The sequence below is a fragment of the Dipteris shenzhenensis genome, chromosome 8 (assembly GCF_047967505.1).
Source record: "Dipteris shenzhenensis isolate YYH24624 ecotype China chromosome 8, Dip_SZ_1.0, whole genome shotgun sequence".
In the NCBI taxonomy this organism is placed as follows: domain Eukaryota; kingdom Viridiplantae; phylum Streptophyta; class Polypodiopsida; order Gleicheniales; family Dipteridaceae; genus Dipteris; species Dipteris shenzhenensis.
This window is the reverse complement of record NC_141603.1, coordinates 24,286,939-24,310,237: the sequence shown is the minus strand read 5'-3', so window position 1 is coordinate 24,310,237 and position 23,299 is coordinate 24,286,939. Positions and strand designations below refer to the sequence as shown.

Below are 23,299 nucleotides of genomic sequence, written 5' to 3'. Positions count from 1 at the left end.
CCAAGGCTAGCACTAGAGTCATCCAGACGAGTAGCTGAGAGTGGGATCAGCACAACCTGGTAAGCACGTATCTCCAAACGGTCTCAATCTTAGGGTATTCAGATGGACCGTCTTCCCTCCTTTCAATATAGTTTGGACTCCCCATCCCTCCAGATACCACAAAATGAGATCAACTGTATCATATGGTTTGATTTACTTCAGCTATATACATCACGGACTTAGGGAGGGGACCAGGAGTTCCCCACTAAGATCTAGTTTTATCGAGACCACTTCTTGAGGGTATCATATGATGGACTGATCATCAGGCCCTAGTATCTAGAGGACAGGCCAGTTACTCATCCACTAATGATTGCCATAGGATAGATTCGAGACTCATCACACCAATCTTGAGGATCGAGGCAGGGAGGACCCTAGGCACACATAAAGAGCAACGGATTTGCAAGATATGTACGCTGGCAATAGTGGAGATAGAGGAGCACTTTCTATGCATGTGCCTAGCTTATTATGAGATTTGAGGACGTTAATGCTGCTTATACCCGATTGATCCACTTCCATGATCAGGTGTTTGCTGATCTCTTTCTAATAGAGATGTGGCGGCTCAGGGAGACTCTGCTACACTAGATCAAATAGCAGGAGGAGATAGCACCATGGGACACTGATTGAGCACAGAGACACGTCACTGATTTTTATGCCTAAGTCAGCTCCAAGACACATCGGAGTAGAGGATGAGGAGATAGCTGACATGAGGACATCTTGGATCAATGGCACATACATCAGACACAGGGCAAAGGATCAGGAGGCCAGAGGAGGACCAGATCACACACGATAGAGGCTCAACCCATCGCCGGTTTACTCAGAGGAGATCAACCGACCTGAGGTGTCACCCTTGATGATGCTGCCCATCAAATACAAAGATCCCAGAGACCACGACCCCCACCACACGACAAGAGACAGCTCGATAGCTAGAGATACATGACATCTTTGGACAGATGCCACGACTCCTGGATATGTCTAGGCGGAGCTTTCGCATTGCCTACTACTGGAGTCTCCTGACTCTGAGAGTGTGCTTCTGAGTTTTTGAGATTATTAGCTTAGCTTAGCACTCAACAAGGGCCTTAGAGAGAGCCCTTTGCTTCAGCCCGTGGCGGCTTGTATGAGCTATTCTGTTCATTGTACTTTGTCTCATAGGCCCATGAGGCCTCCCAAAGACGTTAATATAACTCTCTCTCTCTCTCTCTCTCTCTCTCTCTCTCTCAATGCATGGAAAAATAAAAGTTATGCAGTGCATGGAAAAATAAAGAGTTATGCAGTGCATGGAGACTTGCAGACTTCAGGGCGCTGCGATTCAGTCTCTCACAGCACAGATACACACACTGATTGCTCGGCTATCGACAGTTGAGAGTCATAGATCTGATCAGAACTCCCATATTCGCCAGCTTCATACCAGAGATATTGATCGGGACATCCAGTTACGGACACATGCTGAGCGCATAGTGCAGCTGGAGGCACACATTCAGGAGCATGTTGTGGCATGCGATGATCGCCTCCAGCAGCTGCATGTAGCTCCTCCAGCTAGTGCAACAGTTGAGGAGAGGCTGGCCACACTGCAGACAGAGGTACAGAAGACCTCAGAGTGGGTGGACGTTGTGCGTAGAGCCCCACAGGCCCAGCAGACCACAGTCTCTGAGACTATTGCCGAGAGTCAGCGGCGAGCTAAGAAGGCCCTCAACATCCGCATCCGCGGAGTTGAGCGATCAGATACGAGATCAGCCATGGATCAGGCGACAAATTTCATATCTGGGACACTCGGAGTTCAGGATCATGGCATAGTAGCTGCACCAGCCACTTATCATCAGATTCAGAGATGCTGAGGCCCGTCTCGCAGTATTACGGAGGAGATCCAGATTGAGGGACCATCCACAGATTCACATGGATGAGGACCTTACAGCTCTTCAGTGGGAGGAGCATAGACGTCTCATTGCACAGAGGGATGTTGCCCGTCGTGAGGGCAAGTGGGCCGTGATCAGAGAGGGCAGACTTTTGATAGGAGCTATGCGATCTAGACCGGCTGGAGCCCACAGTTGACGACACGAGGCCTATGGGACACGTAGCCTGCCAGATAGCTTGAGTTTCACAGTTTGAAACTGTAATGGTTCCCTCACATCTCAGCCTGGCAACTTACGAGAGGCCTTTTTTGATCACGACATCGTCTTCTTTACAGAGACCCATGAAAGCCTAGAGAGAGGCTTGCCGCAGGTGACAGGGTATGCCTGGGAGTCTGTCTTTCGACAGCAGACTAGACGATCAGGAGGAGTCAGAGGATCTGGCGGTGTGGCAGTTCTTTATAGAGAGCATCTCAGATCGATACTCACAGTTGTGAGGAGAGACCATCGGACCAGATATCTTTGGGTACGGATCAGGAGACCCCCCCTAAGAGACTTGTTTATTGCAGTATGCTACTTTCCCCCGAGATAGTCTCGTTATGCCTCAGATGGACCAGGACAGTCACCTTTTGAGGATTTGTCAGCCGATGTATTGGAGTACTCACGCCGCGGAGAGGTCATCCTTTTAGGAGACTTCAACGCGAGGACATCAGACAGACAGGCATAGATTTTGGACTTTGCTGAGGATCCAGTCTTAGTTCCAGCTGCCCCAGATGAGAGTTTTCCATGCTTATCTTCAGATAGAGGGGTAGAGGTGACAGATCAGGGACATCGCCTATTGGAGCTTCTCTCATCGCATGGCATGGTCATTTATAATGGACTTCGACAGTGGCCGCATTCATCCACAGCCACATGTTTTCCCTTCGCGGGTGGTGGTACGAGCGTCATTGATTACGTCTTGGGTCCCCCGACTTTAATCCCTTTTGTACATAACCTCACAGTCGACCCTCTTATGCCTTCAGCCAATCATGCACGTCTGCACTTTATTCTTACCCAGATTCCTCATGCCCCCCCTTCTAGACATCATGAGCGTCAGCCATACTATGAGGTTCATTTTGACCACCAATTCGATGACATTTATAGCCAGCACCTGAGTAGTCTTCTCCATCCGCACCTTCTCGATGCCCTACCCTCCACACAGGATCGGTGGGACCTTGTACATACCTCCATCATCTCGGCAGCCCACAAGTCCTTCCTCGTCACTTGCCACACATCCGGTCCTCCACCAGTCGCGGTCTTGTGCCTTGTAATGGATGGTATGATGAGGAGTGTAAAGAACTCCGCAGGAAGCTTTGCCTTGAGACACAGGAGAAGTCTCCCCTCCTCATTGAGACCAAGAAGAGTTACAAGCGTTTGGTGCGACGCAAAAAGCACCAATTTCTAGCCCGGAATGAGGAGGAGCTAAGAAGTTTACTTTTCAGCTGTGATTCCAAGGAATTCTGGAAGAAATTCCTTCGCTTGAAATCTCAAACTCCTCTTACACACCCGCATGTTTGGCTTGCCTATACTTCCACTTTATATGATATTCCAGACCAGCCACAGATCGACTTATCCCATGTGCCTAGACCCACCTCCTCTGCCTTATCCTCATCCAGTAGTGTCCGAGCAGCAGTTCAACGTTTGAAGACTGGGAGAGCTAAGGACCATGATGGATTGCAAGCGGAGTATGTAATCCATGGGATTGATGCCTTAGCTACAGTCCTCTCTCGTCTTTTTAACGAGTCCATTTGTACAGGTCTTCCACCTAGTTGGCTAGAAAATACTATAGTACCCATACACAAGTCGGGGGATCCTTTGGAGGCGTCAAACTATAGGACCATTATGATTGGCCATGTCATGGCCAAGATTTATGCGACCATTCTAGAAGGACATATAAATGACCATGCCGAGGCGACAGGTATGAGAGCTAGAGGGCAGGCAGGATTTCGTGCAGAGCACTCGACTCTAGATCATATCTTCACACTCAGGGCTTTGATTGAGGAGGCGAAGTCACATAAGCAGCGGCTCTATTGTTGCTTCGTGGACTTCAGAAAGGCATTTGACACTGTGCCGCGTTTCAGACTCTTCCAGCGACTTTGTGACTTGGGATTCAGTGGGGAGATTCAATGGGCGATCATGGCCTTGTATGAGAGAGTCAGAGGTAGAGTCAGGACACGGGCGGGGCTGTCGGGGGAAGTACGTAGTACGATAGGGGTGAAGCAGGGGTGTCCTTTGTCTCCGACACTCTTTGGTCTCTATATCGATGAGTTAGAGATGTACATACAGACGATGGGTGGTACAGGTTCTTTACTGGCAGGATCCACGATACCGATTCTCCTCTATGCAGATGACGTGGTTCTTATTTCTTCCTCCCAGCAGGGTTTATAGGCACATCTCCATGCACTCCACAGCTTTTGTCAGGACAGAGGGTTGTCTGTAAACCTTGGGAAGACCAAAGTCATGGTCTTCAACACGTCATACCAAGTTTATAGGAGAGGCGAGTTCTCTTTCACATTTGATGGGCAGGAGGTGGAGCTAGTCAGGGAGTATACATATTTGGGTGCCACATTTAGAGGTCCAGTCTTCACCATGATGCATGCAGCACGAGATAGGATCAGTAGAGGATATGCCGCCTTGGCTCTTCTCGAAAGGCAGTGTGCACAGTCACATTTTCAGCATCCCGACACGAAGTCCTTACTTTTCGATACGCTGGTGAGACCTGCAGCCATGTATGCTAGCCCCTTTTGGGCAGGAGATCTCAGTGTTGCAGATTGGAGACGAGTATAGAGGTTACAGATCATCATGTTCTCCAGATTGATCAGAGCGAAGCCCACGGTACCGCATCAGATTATGCTTGCAGAGTTCGGAGCTACACCGCTAGTGCTAGATGCAGCATTTCAGTCAGTTACATACTTGCATAGGATCAGGGCGCTCGGAGACTCAAAGCACGATTACCGTGGCTAGCACTGACATCCTCGCAGATGTTAGCGGAGAGAGGTCATACTTTTTGTTGGTACCACACACTCTCCACATGGCTCACCTCGTTGGGCTTGGATATGGATAGGCTGCCACCATTTCGATACAGCATAGATGCCCCTCGCCTCCCTCTCACTCGACATGAGCTCAGTCAGGTTATCAGGGCAGATTTGTTGCAGCTACACACGTTTCGCACTTGGGTTCATCCCACGGAGCTTCCTACGAAGATGGCCACATATCGTGACCATTTTCTCAGGATTTCAGAGGATGGCTTCATCATATCCCCAGGATATATCGGCGTTCATATGTCGCACTCACTCAGGATTGCAGCTCAGGGTATCTTCCCACAGATTAGACGTTGAGGCCGGCAGGATGCATCATACAGCTACCGGACATAGACCCAGGCGAGAGACTAGGATATGCCCTTGTTGCACTGTGGGGGAGGTGGAGACTGAGGAGCACTTTGTTTGCAGATGCCCTTTATATTATGAGATCCGTGGCAGATTTCACTGTTTATTTGGGCACGGATTTGGACCTCTCTCTCGGATTATGGAGTATGAGGATCAGTATTGCTTAGCGTTGTTCATCAGGGAGATCACCAGATACAGAGAGAGATTCCTCAGAGAGCACCGTCGCATCCCTGCCAGAGACCTGGTTATTCATGAGGAGCAGGACGAGGCGCAGGACCATGAGCACAGAGATAGCCCATCTTGCCAGAGAGCACCGATGGTTCCACCCCGAGGATGTACATATGACATGATCCGGCAGTACCGCAGGATGATCTTACACAGAGGCCATACCCGTCGCTTTATTTCTAGACGACGGAGGATGATGGCAGACTTTCGGAGGAGATTGCTCCATGGAGACTTGGCACCGCCAGCAGCCCACTTGACACTTGCCCAGATCTTCACACTCATGGCAGGAGGCATGGTCGATGGCCATGACTTCCATCATTTCTTTGGATCACAGACCCCTTAGGGAAGACGATGTTCCTCATATTTCATATTTTACATTTTGTATCTAGGCATTTTTGGTACTCTATTTCATTTCATTTTGTATCTAGGATTTTTGTAGCCATTTTTGGCATCTTAGCTGTATTACGATGAGGCCACCTAGTTGGCGCATCGTTGATGATGTATTTTCCTTTCGGATGATTTTGTGTCCCATAGGCCATGTATGGCCTTCCGTGGACCTTTAATAAAATTTCTTTCTTTCTTTCTTTCTCAGAAGACAAAATCGATCGCCTCAAGAAGAAATACCACAAGTTGCTCGGATCAAGATGACATATGGAATATTAATCAAAAGGAGCAGAGGCACGAGTATTTTTTACTTACAAGGCATAAGCGATTCTCAGAGAAATCCACAAATTGAAGGGCACAAAGATACAAATATCCGAGGAGCTCACTCCAACCCAGCTCAAACAAATAGCCATTGAACTTACCAAAGTGATGGAAGCCAAGGAAGCAGGCAACTGGGCAATCTATAGGAAGGGACAAGCGCTAATTAGGAATTCAAATCTAAGCCTACAGGCTCTTAGTCTTAAACTAATATCTTTCATTGAGAATGGACGGGGGCTGAGGGCATACCTAGAGAGGGTCACATTTGCATTGTATGTGATCAGCAAGAGATTAAGTCAGAGGAGCACTTTGCTTTCATATGCCCTGTATACTATGAGATCTTAGGTTGCTATCACTGTCTCTTCAGGGACACGGTCAGATCCCTATCTAGTTTCTTTTCCAAATCAGAGATGCCTAATGACTTCGATCCACAAGGCCATCCAACACCAAGAGTATTTGCTTAGGACGCTTTGGCAAGATTAGGGTGTACATTCAGATTTCACTCAGAGTAGATTGCTGAGTTTTTTCAGCCAAAGAGCACTGACTCAAAATAGGATCACTGAGTTTTTCCAGCCAAAGAGCACTGACTTGCAGGGCTCAGGGAGATGGCAGACCCAAAGACCAGAGCAAGAGACAGGAAGACTTGCCAGCGTGTTGAGGCACAAATCAGACTTGGGAACCTTTTCTCCATGCTCGTCAAATCAGAGGCATGGATGACTGGAGTGATAGTGGCACTTGTTCATCGCACGGCCATAGCTACGAGACCACAGCGGACTACACAAACCAACAACCGTCAGCACTCTATCATAGTCTTTATGCCACCAAGCCTCATACATCATTGACCCCCTCTCAAGCTTGACCTCTCTACTAGCTTTCAGATGATCATCACAGTGTTGCTAGCCCCCCCCCCCTTCTTCATGGGCTCAGAGGTTTCTCTTTGTGTATTGTTATCTTTATGAGCCTCTCTCTCTCTCTCTCTCTCTCTCTCTCTCTCATATTCTCCATGCTTAGAGGTCCACCATTTTAGCTCATTGTATCAGGTTCTTTGTCTCATAGACCATTTGGTCTTTTGAAGACTTTTAATAAACCCACTCTCTCTCTCTCTCTCTCTCTCTCTCTCTCTCTCGCACGAGACCAGGAGGAGCACGAGGACGGCAGAGCCCACACAGGACACATGCCTCCACCATGTGGATGTACATATAAGATGGTTTGTAGACGCCGCAGGATCTTGTTACATAGGGGACGTACTCGCCGCTTCATCTCCAGACGATCCAGGATGATGGCAGCATTTCGGAGGAGACTTACTCATGGAGATCTCGCCCCACCAGCCGCTCACCTCACCTTTGCCCAGATTTGTACTCTCATAGCAGGAGGCAGAGTCGATGGACAGGATTTCCAGTATTATTTTGGTTCTCAGACTCATTGACACCTAGACTTGTATCTTTGCATTGGCATATTGTGCTCATCCCCCCCATTTTGCATCCGGGGGCGGTCTAGTTTACTCTGTATTTAGGCTCAAATTTGACATTATGTGCTTTCACTAGCATTATATTGCGTAGCACTTAGATGATATTCGACGATGCCTCTTCTTTGGGGCACGTTGATTTTGTGCTATCTTGTATGCAGAGTTCTTGATGTCCCATGGGCCCATTTTGGCCTCTAGTGGACAATAATACACTTTCTTTCTTTCTTTCTTTCTCTCTCTCTCTCTCTCGCAGTGATGGCCATATTATGTTAGTATCACAAATAGTTATGCTCTTTAAATATGGGTAGAGATGCTTTACATACTATGGATATGCTTTATGCACTCACAATTTGGGGATTTGACGTAGCTACCTATTGGTCCCATAGATCTTTTTTGGTATTTTGCAAATATTAATAAGTTTTGTATCTCTCTCTATGCATACATGCATAAATACATATACATACATGTATGTATATATGAGTGTATATGCATAATATTATTATATAAATAATTATAATTATATTTGGAATCTTAAGAATGTGCATGGTGAGCAAAACAATATATACGATTTGCTTCATTTTTCCTTTTCTCTTCCTCTTTTCCTTATTCACCATATTGATAGTGTAAGATCTACTTCATCAAATAGTTCTTTGCGCTCACATACATAAGCTAGAGTCACATGTGCCATGAGGTGCACACAGCATCTACAAGTGCAAAGGTCTCATAAGTACATGACTAGATAGAAAATACAGCGAAATTCCAAACTGATCCCATCTCTCCAATTATTGAATGGCTATGTTCATTGCACTTACTTTGTTGAATTATAAGAGACAAAGATGTATAGAAGATAAATTATTACTCAAAATCCTAGAAAATAAATTTGACACTTGAAGAGATCCATTGAGATAAAATTCATACTTGGGCAATCACAACATCACTATTTGGAACCCATTGGACAAAGTTGCAGATATTCAACAGGGCTGTATGTTCCTGAAATATATTCAGAATTGGTTTTCTTTAGTTCCTGCAATATAGTACAAGATTTCCCACTGCTCCTAATATCAACAAAGCTCATATGTTTCGTCAAATAGTCTACAATAAGCTTCAAAATCAATGCATTTTAAGAGCTTTCACCAATAGGCACAAGAAATGATAGAACGGCTGATAAGTGTAAAGAGATACAAGAACGTACACAAAGAGAAAAACAAAAGCTGAGGAACACCACTCCTTGCATATCAACCTCATACTCTATGGTACATAACATTGCACAGTTCCTTTTACTTCTCTTTGTAGTGGTAGTATCCAAATTTGTATTTCTTATACTTCACTTGCAAGAGAGAGTGTGGTCTGAAGGGATGCCAAATCTGTCTATACTTTGCATGTGACTCATCCAAGTTTGTGTTTCTGCTTTGGGCATCTCTGAGCTCCACCCAAATGTAAGGAGCTGGAAGACTTCTTGCACGTGTACCTGCTCAAGGCTACAAGCTGATTTTGCAATTCAGCCAAGTTTTGCTCGGACTTTGCTTGCTCTAACAAAACAAAAGGTATGTTGTTCTTGCAGAAGTGTGAGGTCCAGCCTGTTGTTCCTGATGGTGTTTCTGCAAATCACCCTTCTCTATGTGCCAAGAATATTTAAGAGTATCCTCTTCCTGGTTTAGTACAGCCTGCTTTATGAGTGTCCTCTTCCTGCTTTAGTACAGCCTGCTCTGTTTTCCAACACTTTTTCTTGGCATGCAGACATTGTTGCCATGTCTTCTCTTGATCCTGAGAGACCTGTACTTGATTTTTTAGTCGATCCAAACCCACTTTTCATGTGCTGTTTTTGTGTGGCGAAATGCATTGCGTATAACTTATGGAGTTGAAAAGGGTTGTGCCTAGCTGTACGAAGATGTCATCCATGACCCTCCATGCCATGTTCATGGACGGCTGTTGGCCCAGCTGGAAGTGTGTTTTTGAACATGTATTGGAGAGTAAAAGGGCATGACCCTTAACATTGTAGAGACACCCTGCCTTGATCTTCCAATCACTCCAAAGCTTGTTCTAGTGCAGGAGTATCAAGATGGGGTAGCAGGAGGGAGCCCTAGCTGTGCAAGAGCTGGCTTCAAAGGCTTCTTATAGGGGACTAGTGAAACTAGTATCCAAGTCATCCTCTTTGAAACTCACTGGTGATCACCTTCCTTTTATGCTAGGACGGGGATGAACAATAACCTTGATTTTGTAGGCATGCCTGTACAATATTGGAGAATGATTGTCTATATAAAGAAGCCAGGTAATGCACCAACATATCTTTCTCATGAACTGGGGGGCACCTATTCGGAAGTAGAAAAATCCCCCTCAAAAATCATTTTCCCAAGCCTTGTGTCAACAAGTGGTTTGCTTCCTGTGCCATTTGTTCTTGTGAAGCCTCTATCACGACTTTGCCATCCCTAAGGAGTCATCCTGCAGGCTCCCGAAAGGAAAGCTTTGGAGACTTCTGCATATCTCTAAGCCACATCATTTGAGAAGAGCATGTAGAAAAAGTAGATGGCTGGTTTCTTGCTCCTAGTGCCTCCCTATTTCACTAAATCTATACTTACAAATTTCAAAAGATTACCCATGTCTCTTGTTCTAGGTGGTAAACTCATTGAATTCATCCAAAAAAAAAAGGAAAGAAAAAGACTTCTTTTAAGTATGAACAAAACCTGCGAGAGCTAGCTAAGAGCAGAAATACATGCATTGCATGAAGTATGTCCCCTTTGGAATAAGGCCTCAAGATGGCAAAAAAAACTCCTCAAAAAGAGGTAGAAATGATCAAGGTCGAGGCTGAAAATGCCATCACAACCCTGTAAAGAACTCCAAGATAAGGGGAGCCTCTCAGTATCTGTCCAAATATTGGCCAAAGTATGAGAGGGGTGGACCTATTCCCAGGTCCAATGCCTTTGTGCATTCGGCTCTCCAGATCTACCACGCTGAAATGCTTGCCAGAATCTCCTAGAGGAATCCACAAAAGCATGTAACGCTCTGAACGGTAAGGCTGGAACATCGTCTAGAGGGCATGACTCAATTGAGTGTCCCTAAATTGAGAAAGCCAATGAAGAGTCATGCCTCCCATAAAATACCTAAGGACCTGAAAGGGAAAGCCAAGAAATTGAACCCAAGTCATAAAGAAAGGGTGGTGGGCAAAGGTGCTGAAGATCCTAGCAATCCCTTCCCGGGTAATCCTTGCCCGTCTGCAATCCCATAAGCAATGTTGAATTGATTCCACGGCAATGAGGACATGTAGAGTTTGCCCCAAACCTAGATCTCCACAGGTTAACTGCAATCCAACCATGAATAGAAAGCCAAAAGAATAGAGTGATTTTTCTATTCCTGTGGGATTTCCAAAGCCTCTTCAAATTTTTTTTTGCAAATTAGCAGAGATCTGAAAATTATCCCAATGATGAGCTCTGGAGGTTCTCCATCATTTGCAAAACTGCTCTAAAACCTTTTGGCAGTACTTACAGTGTAACGAAAGAAGGGGAGGCTCTTCTCTCAATGCCCTTCATCAATCCATTCCCACTCCCCTGGGTCCCACTACAAATACTTTATTGGGGCTCCACCATAGAGCCACAATCTCAATGAACCCAAGGCCAAGAGAAGTGGGTTAGGGTCTAGGTACCATTGAGAATCCAAGCCATACTCTACAAAACCAAAATGAAATCTCTAATAGAACATCATCTAAAGATTTGGACAGCTTGCCTCCCACCTGGACATCAAAAACCAAGGTGATGATTGCAAAGCAGTAAATGCCTAAACTCCTGAAAGTTCCCATATGAAAGTGGAATATGAAAATAGGCATATCATCCACCTCAATCCAATCCATTGGAATGGCTGCATCAATTTGTTGAATCCAACTTGCGCTTCCTCTAAGATGACTTACTACTTCCATTTTATGATCATCCGGAAGCTTTTTGAAGGCTTTCCAGGATCCTACAGAGGAGGTGGATCCTCTCTCCCATCTAGACCATTACATGTAATGTGAATGGCCTAGTGGTCTACCATGCTCATCAAGTACGCTATCATTCCACATGATAGACTACCTATCAATCTCTTTCAGAGAAGTCAAAAAAATTCTCCGAAGAGTATTTTTAAAGGTGATCCAAGCTTATAGAATAGAAGCCATAAGAGGAGAGGACGGAAACCTGAGGGAGGATGAAGTAAAAATCCATCTAGTACTGCCTACCCAATCTTCGCCTGAAGAAGGGAGACATCGAATAAAGAAATCCTTCAAAGGCTCTTGTCCAAACAAAAGTCCCCTTGCCACAAACTTGCAAAGCAATGCCCTGCACTTCAAGTCTAGGTCTATGATATTGAGACCCCCTTCTTTTGTGGGAAGGATCAATGTCTCCCAAACTACCTTGGCTACACTATCTGCAGTGCCATCAAAAAGTTCCTTATAGGTCTCTTGAGGTGAGTAATGCAATCTCTAGGGCTGCACCAACAAGAGTAAACATACCATGCATGGCCAACGAAACCTGGTTAACAACCCCACCACCTTGGAAACCACGTCCAATTGGGCTGAACTCCAAAAAAGGAGTCTCCTCCTAATTCTCTCCACCACTGGAGAAAACTGTTGTGAAGAAGAGGTACCCATACTAACCTAGAATCCTAAATATATGACCGGAACATCCCTCTGAATCCATGAAAATCCAAAATTAGCACCCCAATCTAGAGTGTCCTCATCATCAATGATGCAAAAGCCATTGACTTCGTTCCAATTTACGTGTGCACCAGTTGTAGTACAAAACAAATCCAAGGTTGCCCTAAAAAAAATGAGTGTCTAAGGAGTAGCATCCAAAAAAACAGCAATATCATCCACCCATTCATAGTCTAAGAGTTCCTTGTTATGTTTGAGAGGAAGCTTCGGCCCAAAAATATCAGCTTGTGATCTGAGAAAAATGCTCATAGCTTCAGCTACAAAGAGAAAAGAAAAGAGGGGGGCATCCCTGACCAACTGATCTAGAAATCTCAAATCTCTCTCCCCTAATTCCTCTAATAAGCACATGGATGTGGGCTGATTTGTACAAAGAGGAGAGTCCTGTAATCCATGCATCTAAGAATCCAAAATGATGAAGGGTGCTCTCTAGGAAATCCCAATCTACCCTATCATAAGCTTTTACAAAATCCAAGAGTAAAATAGCTAATTTTTGGCTGCTATGCATAGCCCAATCTAAAGCCTACCAAAAGGAAAAGATATTATGAAAAATGCTCCTCCCATGAAGAAAGCCCGTCTGTGTGTCATAGAGTTGCAGCTCCTCCCCGTCTCCTAGCCCCCCTTCCTTCCCTCCCTCAGCCCCCCCTTCTCTCCCCTCAACCCCCTCAGCCCCCCTCTCAGCCCTCCCTCCTCTCCTCTCAGTCCCCTCACCATCTCGCCCTCTCTTCCTGCCTCCCCCTTCCTGCCCCTCGCCCTCCTCCCAGCCCCCCAGTCTACTGTTGGAGTATGAGTAGAGTGTGTTCTAGTGTGAGTTCTAGTCTAGTGTGTCCTATGGATGCCACGTGTCATATTGGGAGTTATCCCATATGCATAGGTGTTCATATGTGTGTGTGTGCTTTTATATAAGAGCTGTACTTGTCTAGTGTCAAATCAATCAAGTATCAAGCTACAAGCTCTTTGGTCTACATGTCAGTACTCTCATTTTTGTTCATTACTCTAGTCATTTCATTTCCATTTCATTGTGTCTCTTTTTGAGTATCACTTCCTCTCTCCCTAGTCTACTCTCTCTCTCTCTCTCCACCATGTTCCTTCATATGGTATCAGAGCCTCCCTTCCTACCTTCCCCTTCTTCTTGCTCTATCTAGAGGGTGAGAGAAAACCGCAAATGGAAGCTCCCCTCTCCTCTAAGGTAGAGCCTCCGTTCCCTTAGCCTTGCCATGGTTCCTCACCATCAAGTACTCCGGTGTCCTAGTGATTGCTCATGGTCCTCATTTCTGCCTTCAGCTCACTCCCGCATCAGTTCTGGTTCTCCCTCAACATTGGCGGACATTCCTCGTCAGTTGGTCGCCAAAAACTTGTTTTGGAGCAGCCCAACGACTGTTTTTTGACATTTTGGCACTACCCAAACATAAACGACCCTGTCCCGCACCATTTTGAGAAAACAAAAATCGCTCTTTTGTTCATACAGATGTACGGACATCCATACAGACCTCTGCAGGTGGATACGCAACAGTGCCAGGAGTCCGTAGAACTTGTCAGAAGGCGATTCCGAGCAGTTTTAGGCTACTTTTTTGTACTTTTTGCTCAGATTTGGACTCCTGTGACCTTGATTCGGCCTTTCACCCTTGATTCGCGAATGGTGCATTCAGCCAATCCTCATCCGCTTCCACCGGCCGCAAGAAAGTGCACATTTTCAAAAGATGAGTTGTTGCAGCTTCATTCTGCCAAAAAATTCTCTGCAAGTTAGCAGAAATCTGAAAGTTCTCCCAATGAGGAGCTCTGGTAGGCTTCCAACCCCTAGAGCTGAGCTGGAATTTCCTAGCATTACTGACCGTGTAACGAAAGAAGGGGATGCCCTTCTCTCGGTGCCCTTCATCTATCCATTCCCATTCACCAGGTTCCCACTGCAAAAACTTAATTGGGACACCTCCATAGAGCCACAGCCTCCATGAGCCAAGGGCGAGGAGAAGCGGGTCAGGATCCAAGTACCACTGTGAAAGAGAGCCATGCTCCATGAAGCCCACTATCCTGACTGGTTGAAACGGTACCTCCAACAAGATATCGTCTGTGGATTTGGACAGCCTGCCCCCCGAAGAAACATCAAATACTAAGGCATCCTTATGTGGGTCAAGAAAAGCAATCACCTGTAAAGGAACTCCCAATTTGGAAAATGCCCCCATCCAGGTGGAGCAAGTAATAGGCATGTCATCTGTGTCCACCCAATCCAAGGGCAAGGCTGCATCAATCTGCTGGACTCTCCCTGCACTCCCTCTGAGATTAAGAACCATTTGGGCCTGTTGGCCTGTAGGAATCTTCCTGAAGGCTTTCCATGCTCCCACTGTAGATGCAGGGCCCCTCTCCCATCTTGGCCACTGCATGTAAGGAGAAGCTCCAAGTGGTCTGCCAAGCTCATCCTAAATCCTATCATTCCACATAATAGGCTACCTTTCAATCTCTTCACGGGTGGATGGGGGAATTCTGCGAAGAGTACTCCAGAAGCTGGCCCATGCTTTCAGGATAGCAACCATAAGAGGGGAAGAGGGAGACCTAAGGTGGGCTGTGGTAAAAACCCATCTAGTATTGTGTGTCCAATCCTCTCCTGAAGTGGGCATGCGAGACTGTATGCATCTGATAAAAAAATCCTTCCAAGGCTCTTGTCCTGGCATAAGCCCTCTCACAACGAACTTGCAGAGTAGTAAAGCTCTGCACTGTAGATCTGGGTCGATGATATTCAAACCCCCTTCTCTTGTAGGAAGAATCAAGGTCTCCCAAGCCACCCTGGCTGTAACATCAGTTGTGCCATCTAGACCACTCCACAAAAAGTTTCGTACAGGCCTCTTAAGCTGAGTGATACAATCCCTAGAATGGCACCAACAAGAGCATACAAACCATGCTGTGGCTAGAAGAACCTGGTTAACCACCACCACCCTCAAAGTGCCTGAGCTGCTGCTCCTCCCCGTGAGCTATTGCCCTCCCCTCTCCCTCACTCAGCCAGCCCCCTCTCCCTCTCCCTCTCCCTCGCTGGCTTCTTGCTTTTATTGGAGAGCGGTTTGGAATTGTCATTGAGATCCCCCCCCCTCCCTTATGTACCCTCTTCAGCAAAACAGAGGCGGTCGGAGAAACTGCCCCAAAAATATTTGCCCAAAACACAATCCCTTCCGGGATAGAAAATGCAATCAAGCAATATATTTCTGCCCCAAAAATATCTTGAATCAGAGCCAAACACTGGCTCAAAATGCAATGCCAAACATTGGCTCAACTTGCAATGTAGTTCTGCCCCAAAATCAGCTTCAAACACTGGCTCACAATGCAATAGCAGTTTCTTGCTCAATAGGCATCCAAAAAGTGCATACACCTTCAGCCAATACTTGGTTTTGAAATGCACAACACCTAAACTGAAATAACCCCAAATTGCAATGTTACCTGTGCAATGCACTTTGCAAGACACCTGTGCAATACAATTTGAACTGAATGTGCAGCCCAAAACTATCATGAAATGAAATAGCACCTGTGCAATGCAATCTGCAAGACACCTGTGTGATACAATTGCAAGAGCTTGAGCTAAATATATGGGCTAGTATGGGAGCAATAAGTTGAGCTGAAGAGGCAATAAGCTGAGGTGGGTACGCAGGTCCGGGAAGCAGAGGCAATGAGCTGGTACATGAGCTGATGGCAGATGTTGTACGGCCAATTGTACAGGCAGCTGCAGGGTTCGAAGAAAGCAGCAGCAGTCGAGGTGTACGGCTAGCTGACAACAAGGTACGGCAACCGCACGGACTGTATGAAAACAGCCCGTACAGTTGTGCGGACTGGTATAGACTCTAGTACGGTCACTCACAGGTGTTGTACGGACAACAAATGGTGGTCTTGAGCTGCTGTTGAGCTGATGTACGGCCGAAATGGGCAACGAGGTCGAGGCAGCAAGTACGGGAGCTGGTACAATGGCTCACACACAACGAGGTGAGCTGAATGAGCTCAAGGGAGCTCTCACAAGATGTGGGTGAGCTTAAGAGTAGTCAACCAATAGAACCTTCTTCTCTGCGATAGGAGTGCAATGGGAGCATGCAAGAGAGCGGGAAGCAGGTGGGCTGGATCGACTAGCTCTAATACCACATGTAGGAACAAAATGGAGATGGATTGTTAACACAAGATAGCAAGAAGTGAACTCCAACTGAAATGTTCAACTAAATGAAGCACAAGTACTTGTTGGGATAAGTGTGATCAAGGGCTTGATCTATGGTGCATGTGTGCATCTAGGGGAGTCACATGTGTGTGTGTGTGTGTGTGTGTGTGTTGTAGAGGCACATCTAGTGCTATGATGTGTCTGGTGTGTGACCTAAGTGATGATGTAAGCCAAAGGCCCCCACATGGGAGGTTCCTTTGATTTATGCCAGTCCCACTAATGTAGGGGCTGATTGCCACTGATATAGGGGAGGTGGTGTTATGGATAAAATTTGTCTAAGGAAAAAGGCATTAATATGTATGTGTGTTTGTATATGTGGCAATAGTATAATAAAATATGGTGTGCATAGGGCCCAAGGTTGAGGTGGCAAGGCATGACCATGTGCCACCCTTCCATGTAAGAGGACCCATAAGGTGTGTTGTACATAATCCATGATAGTAATATTATAAAATGCAAGGTGGCATGGCTCCTCCATGTGCCACCCCTCCACCTAGGCTGCATTTAGTGAGATATGGCTCAAAGTCCATGGGAGAAGCAATATAAAATAGGTGGAGATAGATATTATATTGAGTTATTCCCTCCATATGGGATAGGCCCATGTGGGGGAGGTATAGAAGGACCAAGAGAGCTAGTTAAATAATGGGGAAAGTAGGATGAGGTGGCAAGATTCCTTGTGCCAACCCTCCACTTGTCCTCCTAGAGGTTTGAACATATTATAAAATTGGAAAGAGACCAAGGGAGTATCATAGACTTTAGATATGGGGCTTGATTTATGTGGAAAATTGAGGCAAAGGGTTGTTGCACACAATTGAGAGTGCGTAACCACCTAGCCCACATGGGAGACTTTTCCACACACACCATGCATGTGGGAGGATACATTAATGTGGAGAGACCCCCTCTTTTGGCTATAAAAGGAAGGGGCTATTCCTTGATGAGACACGCTCATTCTTGTAAAGCCACCTAGCTAGTATTTTGATATTTCCCTCTCATCCCTTCTTTCAAATAAAGTATGGTTCTCTTCTCTTGATGTCTACATCTCAACATTCCTCCTCCTATCATGTACATGCTTCTCTTCCCCCTCTCCCTTTCCCCTTGTGTCATAGTCTCCCTTTTCCTTCCCTCCACTTCTAATTCCTTTTTCACCCCTATGACATCCCTTCGCCCTCATGATCTCCTTTTCTCTATGGCCTTTGAGCGTCGCCATACTTAGCCTCTAGCCTCTGGTCTCGATTACTTTTCCGGCTAAAAGTTTTGGTGTGGCTGCTGGGATACGAATCTCCACGGCTAGTGGCGAATCTTCTACTCGTACGGGTTACATCTACAAAACTATACCATCTGTGCTCTTTCTAAGCTACTGCGCGTATATTCGATTCGTGCGTCTCCTGTGCGATAGTTCTCTGGACTGCTGCGATTTCTGGTTGCGGACAGTTTTCTGCGTTCACCCGCGCGATAGTTCTCTGTACTGCTGCGATTTCTGGTTGTGGACAGTTCTCTGGACTGCTGCGACTTCTGGTTGCGGACAGTTTTCTGCACTCACCTGCGCGACAGTTCTCTGGACTGCGGCGACTTTTGGTTGCGGACAGTTTTCTGCGCTCACCTGCACGACAGTTCTCTGGACTGCTGCGGCTTCTGGTCGCAGACTGTTTTCTGAGCCCCTGCAAAAGAGTAACAGCAGATCCCGCGCCCCCCTCTCTCTTCTCTTCTTCTTCTCCTTCTCCTTCTCCTCTCCTCTCCTCTCTTTTTATTAAAGAGTAGGATTGGAACCCAAGACCTCCCCCTTCACAAAAGAAAGTCTTATCATTGGGCCAACAAGTTGGAAGTGGTAAAAATGTAATGATTTTTGTTCATATATTGAAATCGCGGGAACTGTAACTCTCTAACCGTAGGGAGTTTGCTCTTGCTGTAAAAAGCAAAAATACTTCATTTTATGTGCTCTATCCACATCTCTTGCTAGATCGCCGATTCAGAACTTCTCCAAGCTCACTTCACGGACGCACGCCACACGAGAAGGGTGGACATTTATGTCACTTCTCGACGCGTTTAAGGAATTGGTGCCTGTTCCTCCGCACCTTACGGCTACCAATGCACGAGATGTCTTCCTTGATCTTCATGTCGACCTTCAACGGCTGATTGTCCAGTGCATTATTGAAGGAGATGACGGGTGGAATGATACACCGTGGATGATTCATGGTGAAGAACTACTGATACGTTGGGAGGATTTTGATTTTACTTCTACTCATTGTGCGGTGATCGAACTACTTGCTGCTTCAGAGGTAATTAAAACGGTGTCCTTCATCGAAGGGTGGGATGCTCCCCAAGCTTGGGGGGAGATTTGGCGCATCTGCTTGTTGATTCCTGTGGAAAAGCTCGTCCTGAATGGTTTATTCACAATCTCATTACAAAGGTTTCTAGGCCTCGGCTATGGTTGGTAATGTTTCGACCAAGGAATCCATTTGTACCTAATCAGCCTTTTGTGCCTCATTTCGAGCTTCAAATTGTAATTCTTTTTGGGCTTAAGATAAACTATCAACAAAGGATTGCAAGTTTATTTGGTGCTGAACGTTTGGCTCAAGTGTTGAATTCTCCCCACCCTCTCCTCCTACCTATCTTGGATTACCGAGAAACTTGGGATGTCCGAATTTTAGTCTTGGTGTGATGACATCTTGGATTCTTCAATTTGATGGAGCTTACAAACCTTCGACCAAGGCGGCTGGCGTGGGTGTGAAGCTCACTTGACCGGGTGGTGAGGAGTATTGTTACAGCAAGTCTTCACCCGCAAGTACTTGCAATCAAGCTGAGTACTCGGCGCTCATTTTTGGGCTACAAAAGGCACAAGAACATCATGCCAAGCAATTGGAGGTGCAAGAAGATTCCCAACTAGTGTGTGAACAAGTTAGTGGAAGGTGGAAGGTGCGGAGCAAAGGCTTGGTTCCACGACATCAACAAGCCTTGGAACTTTGCAACCAATTTGAAGAGGTAAAAATTCAGCATATCCCTCGAGCTCGAAATCTTGTTGCTGATTTCTTGGCACGTGAAGCTTGTACTTCAATCACGCATGACGCGAGTGGAAGCGCCACCCCGACAAAGCCGCAAGCCACGAAGGAGGGTAATCATTTGTAAGGAATGCAAAGGTTGTGGTCATCATGAAACTAAGTGTTGGGCATACTTGATACGAGTTTACCGACTTCGGCAGATCATCAGGAGGGTTCTCAAGGACATTGCTCAAAAGAAGGATGCCAGACCGCACACCCCTTGAAGAAATAGCATGGCGACTACAAGAACTGGAAGAAGCTGAAGGTGATGTGCAAGCTCTCCAATTGTTGACATTTGTCATGGCATTCTTGTTTGCCTTGATGAACAACCTCATGCAACGCCGCGCCTCTAACCCTCGCTTGTAAAGATCAATGTGATATTATGAGGGTTGGTCCTTTTAAGATTGTCTATGTGCTATTCTATGCTGAAGATTCTTCTCGTGTAATATTTCACACTACACCAGTCACACCCTACCCTGCCTATGTGTGCTTTTTGGATGTATCTTCACCCGATTTTCAGTTCAAGCTTCCTCTTACTATTGTTCGTCCATAGATAAGCCCCTCTTTTCCATCTTCCAAGCATGGCTGACATTCTCGTGTTTTGTGGACGGGTAGAAGAAAATCCAAATGAGTATCTTGTGGCCTTCAAGCGCCGTTGTGTTTCTTTCAACTTTCTTACTGAAGACAGATGGCTATTGGTTCTTCCCACATTTCTAGAGGGTTTGGCTCAAGTGTGGTATGAGAAGCAAGCTGAAGACGTTCGCCAAAGCTGGCCAAGGTAGACAGCAGCGATGATTGAGTATTTCGGCAAAGAAGAGGAGCCGGAGAATGTGTACCTGCAGGTGGCAAACTTGAAGCAGTCAGAAGGTGAGACGGCACGTCGATATGTGGATCGAGCGGCCGTGCTCCTAGACCGTTTGATTGCCACACAGGAGGACAATGTCGGGTTTCAAGATGGAATGACTCAGCATGTGCTGGGCTACCTTGTAGCAAGAGCGAGTGATGAATTCCGCCTCAAGCTTAAATGGGAGAATCCAGAAACTATGGTGCTAGCACATGAGATTGCTCAAAAGTTTGATAAAGTTCAGTCTGACCCTGCTTCAAAGAAGATGATTGTCCCTCCGCAACCCCCTCAATTCCTGCAACAACAACCTGGGGGGTCTAACTCAGGGGCATACCCCCACCCCTCATCAGGGATGTATCCACCGCCTCCACCTCAAATGTATGGTCCTCCCTTAGATGCTTACCCTCAACAAGGTGGATATCCTCATCCTCCGCCTCGAAGATTTCCCCAGCCTCGCCCACGAGCCCCCCTCCTCTCTACTCCCGTGGCCCCTCCAACTAAAGAGGCCCCCCCTGCAACAGAACCTGGAGTCAATGACCTAGCCAAGGCCCTGAATGATCTTCGGCTTGAGATGGTGGGCATTAGAAATCAAGCCAACCGCCCTCCAAGAGATCGTGCTAATGTTGTATGCTACGAGTGCCACCAGAAGGGTCATTATCGCACAGAATGCCCCAATATAAGATCTCGCAGGAGTAAGTGGTCACCCTCGGATTTTCCCATCGGCTCAGGGCAAGAGGACTATTCAGTCGTTCAGGACCTTGCTCATCGGTCTGAGCATCACACTCCCTCAACTAATAGCATTAAGCCCTAAGGTGAGACGTGAGCTGCAGCAAGGTCTCTCAACAAGGAAGAGCAAGAAAAAGGGAAAGGTACGAGAGGTATCTTCTATCTCTGAAGAAATTGATCGGCACCCACATACAGTAGATGTCATCATAGATAATTGCCGTGTCAAAAATGTGTGTGTTGATGGGGGAGCTGCATGTAATATCATGGTGCCCCGAATCATGAAGAAATTGAATTTGAAATGTACAAGGCGTTCCTCCACTCGAATCAAGGTAGCAGATGGTCGACGACTCTCCACCTTGGGAGTCATTGAGGATTTGCCCATCACTGTCAATGGGTTGACCACCACTGTCAATTTCTATGTAGTGGACATTGAAGATACAGGCCGAAGTTACCCAGCCATACTCGGGAGACCATGGTTGAGAAAAAGTGATGCAGACAGCTATTGGAAGACAGGACACATGTCTTTTTTTTTTTTCCATGAAAAAGACTTCTATTAAGTAAGAACAAAAACCCGCGAGAGCAAGCTCAAAGCGGAATACATCATGAAATCATGAGGATAATAAAAAACCCCTCAGAGTGAGGTGGAAAGAAACCAAGGCTGAGGCTGAAAGTGCCATCTCAACCCTGTAGTAGATTCAGAGAAGAAAGGAGAATCCTTCCATTCCCTGAAGAAAGAAGCCCTCCTAGCTGAGGCTGCACGGGAATCCCCCTGCATACCCGTCCATACGGCCATCAGAGTGTGTACGATGTCTGTCCAGATACTAGCCAATGTGTGCGAGGGATGAACCTGAGTACCCTCCATAGCCTCTGTGCATCTGGCTCTCCAGATATGCCAGGCTGCTATGCTCGCTATAATCTCCCAAGAAGTATCCACAGAGGCATGTACAGCTGTAAAAGGACGGTGTGGAACCACATACAACGAGCAGAACTCAACCCGATGACGTCGAACCCAAATGGCCCGAGAGGAGTCAAGTCCCTCATAGAAAACCTGAGGTCCTGTAAGAGAAAGCCAAGCCACCAAGCCCCAAGTCATAAAGAGTGGGGAATGGGCAAAGTGACTGAAGATCCTGGCTATCCCCATCCAAATCAATCTCGCCTGTCTGCAATCCCATAAGCAGAAAGGCAACGAGGGCAAGTAGGGTCGGCTCCGAAGCAGAAAGGCAACGAGGGCAAGTAGGGTCGGCTCCGAATCTGGACCTCCAAAGGTTCACTGCAATCCCTCCATGAATAGAAAGCCAAAAGAAGATAGTGATCTTTCTATTCCTATGGGATTTCCAGAGCCTCCTCCAGAAGTACCTCTGCTGATCCGCAGTAATACCAAAAGTCTCCCAATGAGGAACTCTGGAGGGTCTCCAGCCTCTACTACTGAGCTGAAATCTCCTGGCATTACTGACCGTGTAACGAAAGAAGGGGATGGTCTTCTCTCGATGCCCCGCGTCAATCCACTCCCACTCTCCGGGGTCCCACTGTAAATACCTGATGGGAACTCCTCCATAGAGCCAAAGTCTACAAGACCCGGTGGAGAGTAACTGGGGGTCAGGGTCTAAGAACCACTCTGAATCTGATCCCTGCATCAAAAGGCCTACGACCCTGATAGGCTGAAAAGCAGACTCAAGCAATATATCATCTGTAGATCTGAGCAATTTGCCACCATCCTGGACACTGAAAACCAAAGCATCCTCCTGTGCATCTCGGAAGGCTAAGACCTGAAGTGGAACCCCGCCTCTCGAGAAAGTACCTGCCCAAGTGGAGGAAGTGAGAGGCATATCATCTGTGTCTATCCAGGCCTCTGGAAGGGCTGTCTCAATCTGCAAGATCCTCCCTGCACTCCCTCTGAGATGTCCTGTCAACCTTGACTTGGTTTCCTCTGGAAGCCTACGGAAAGCTTTCCAAGATCCCAAAGAAGAAGCAGGTCCCCTCTCCCACCTGGCCCACTGCATGTAGAGTGAGGCACCCAGTGGTCTGCCACGATCATCTAAAATACTGTCGTTCCACATGATGGGCTGCCTATCAATCTCTTCCCGGGAGGAAGGAGGAATCCTCCGAAGAGAGCTTCTGAAACTAGCCCAAGCTTTCAGAATG

General features: G+C 46.6%; 1 protein-coding gene across 1 annotated transcript in view; it reads right to left on the bottom strand.

The window, feature by feature from the left end:
* LOC147899315 (intraflagellar transport protein 172-like) overlaps positions 1–23,299 on the bottom strand; it is a 440,631-nt gene that overhangs the window by 308,904 nt on the left and 108,428 nt on the right. The window contains exon 14 of the mRNA XM_087377692.1: positions 8,619–8,690. Within this exon, the coding sequence (XP_087233818.1) occupies positions 8,619–8,690 (72 nt within the window). The remainder of the gene's footprint in view (positions 1–8,618; positions 8,691–23,299) is intronic.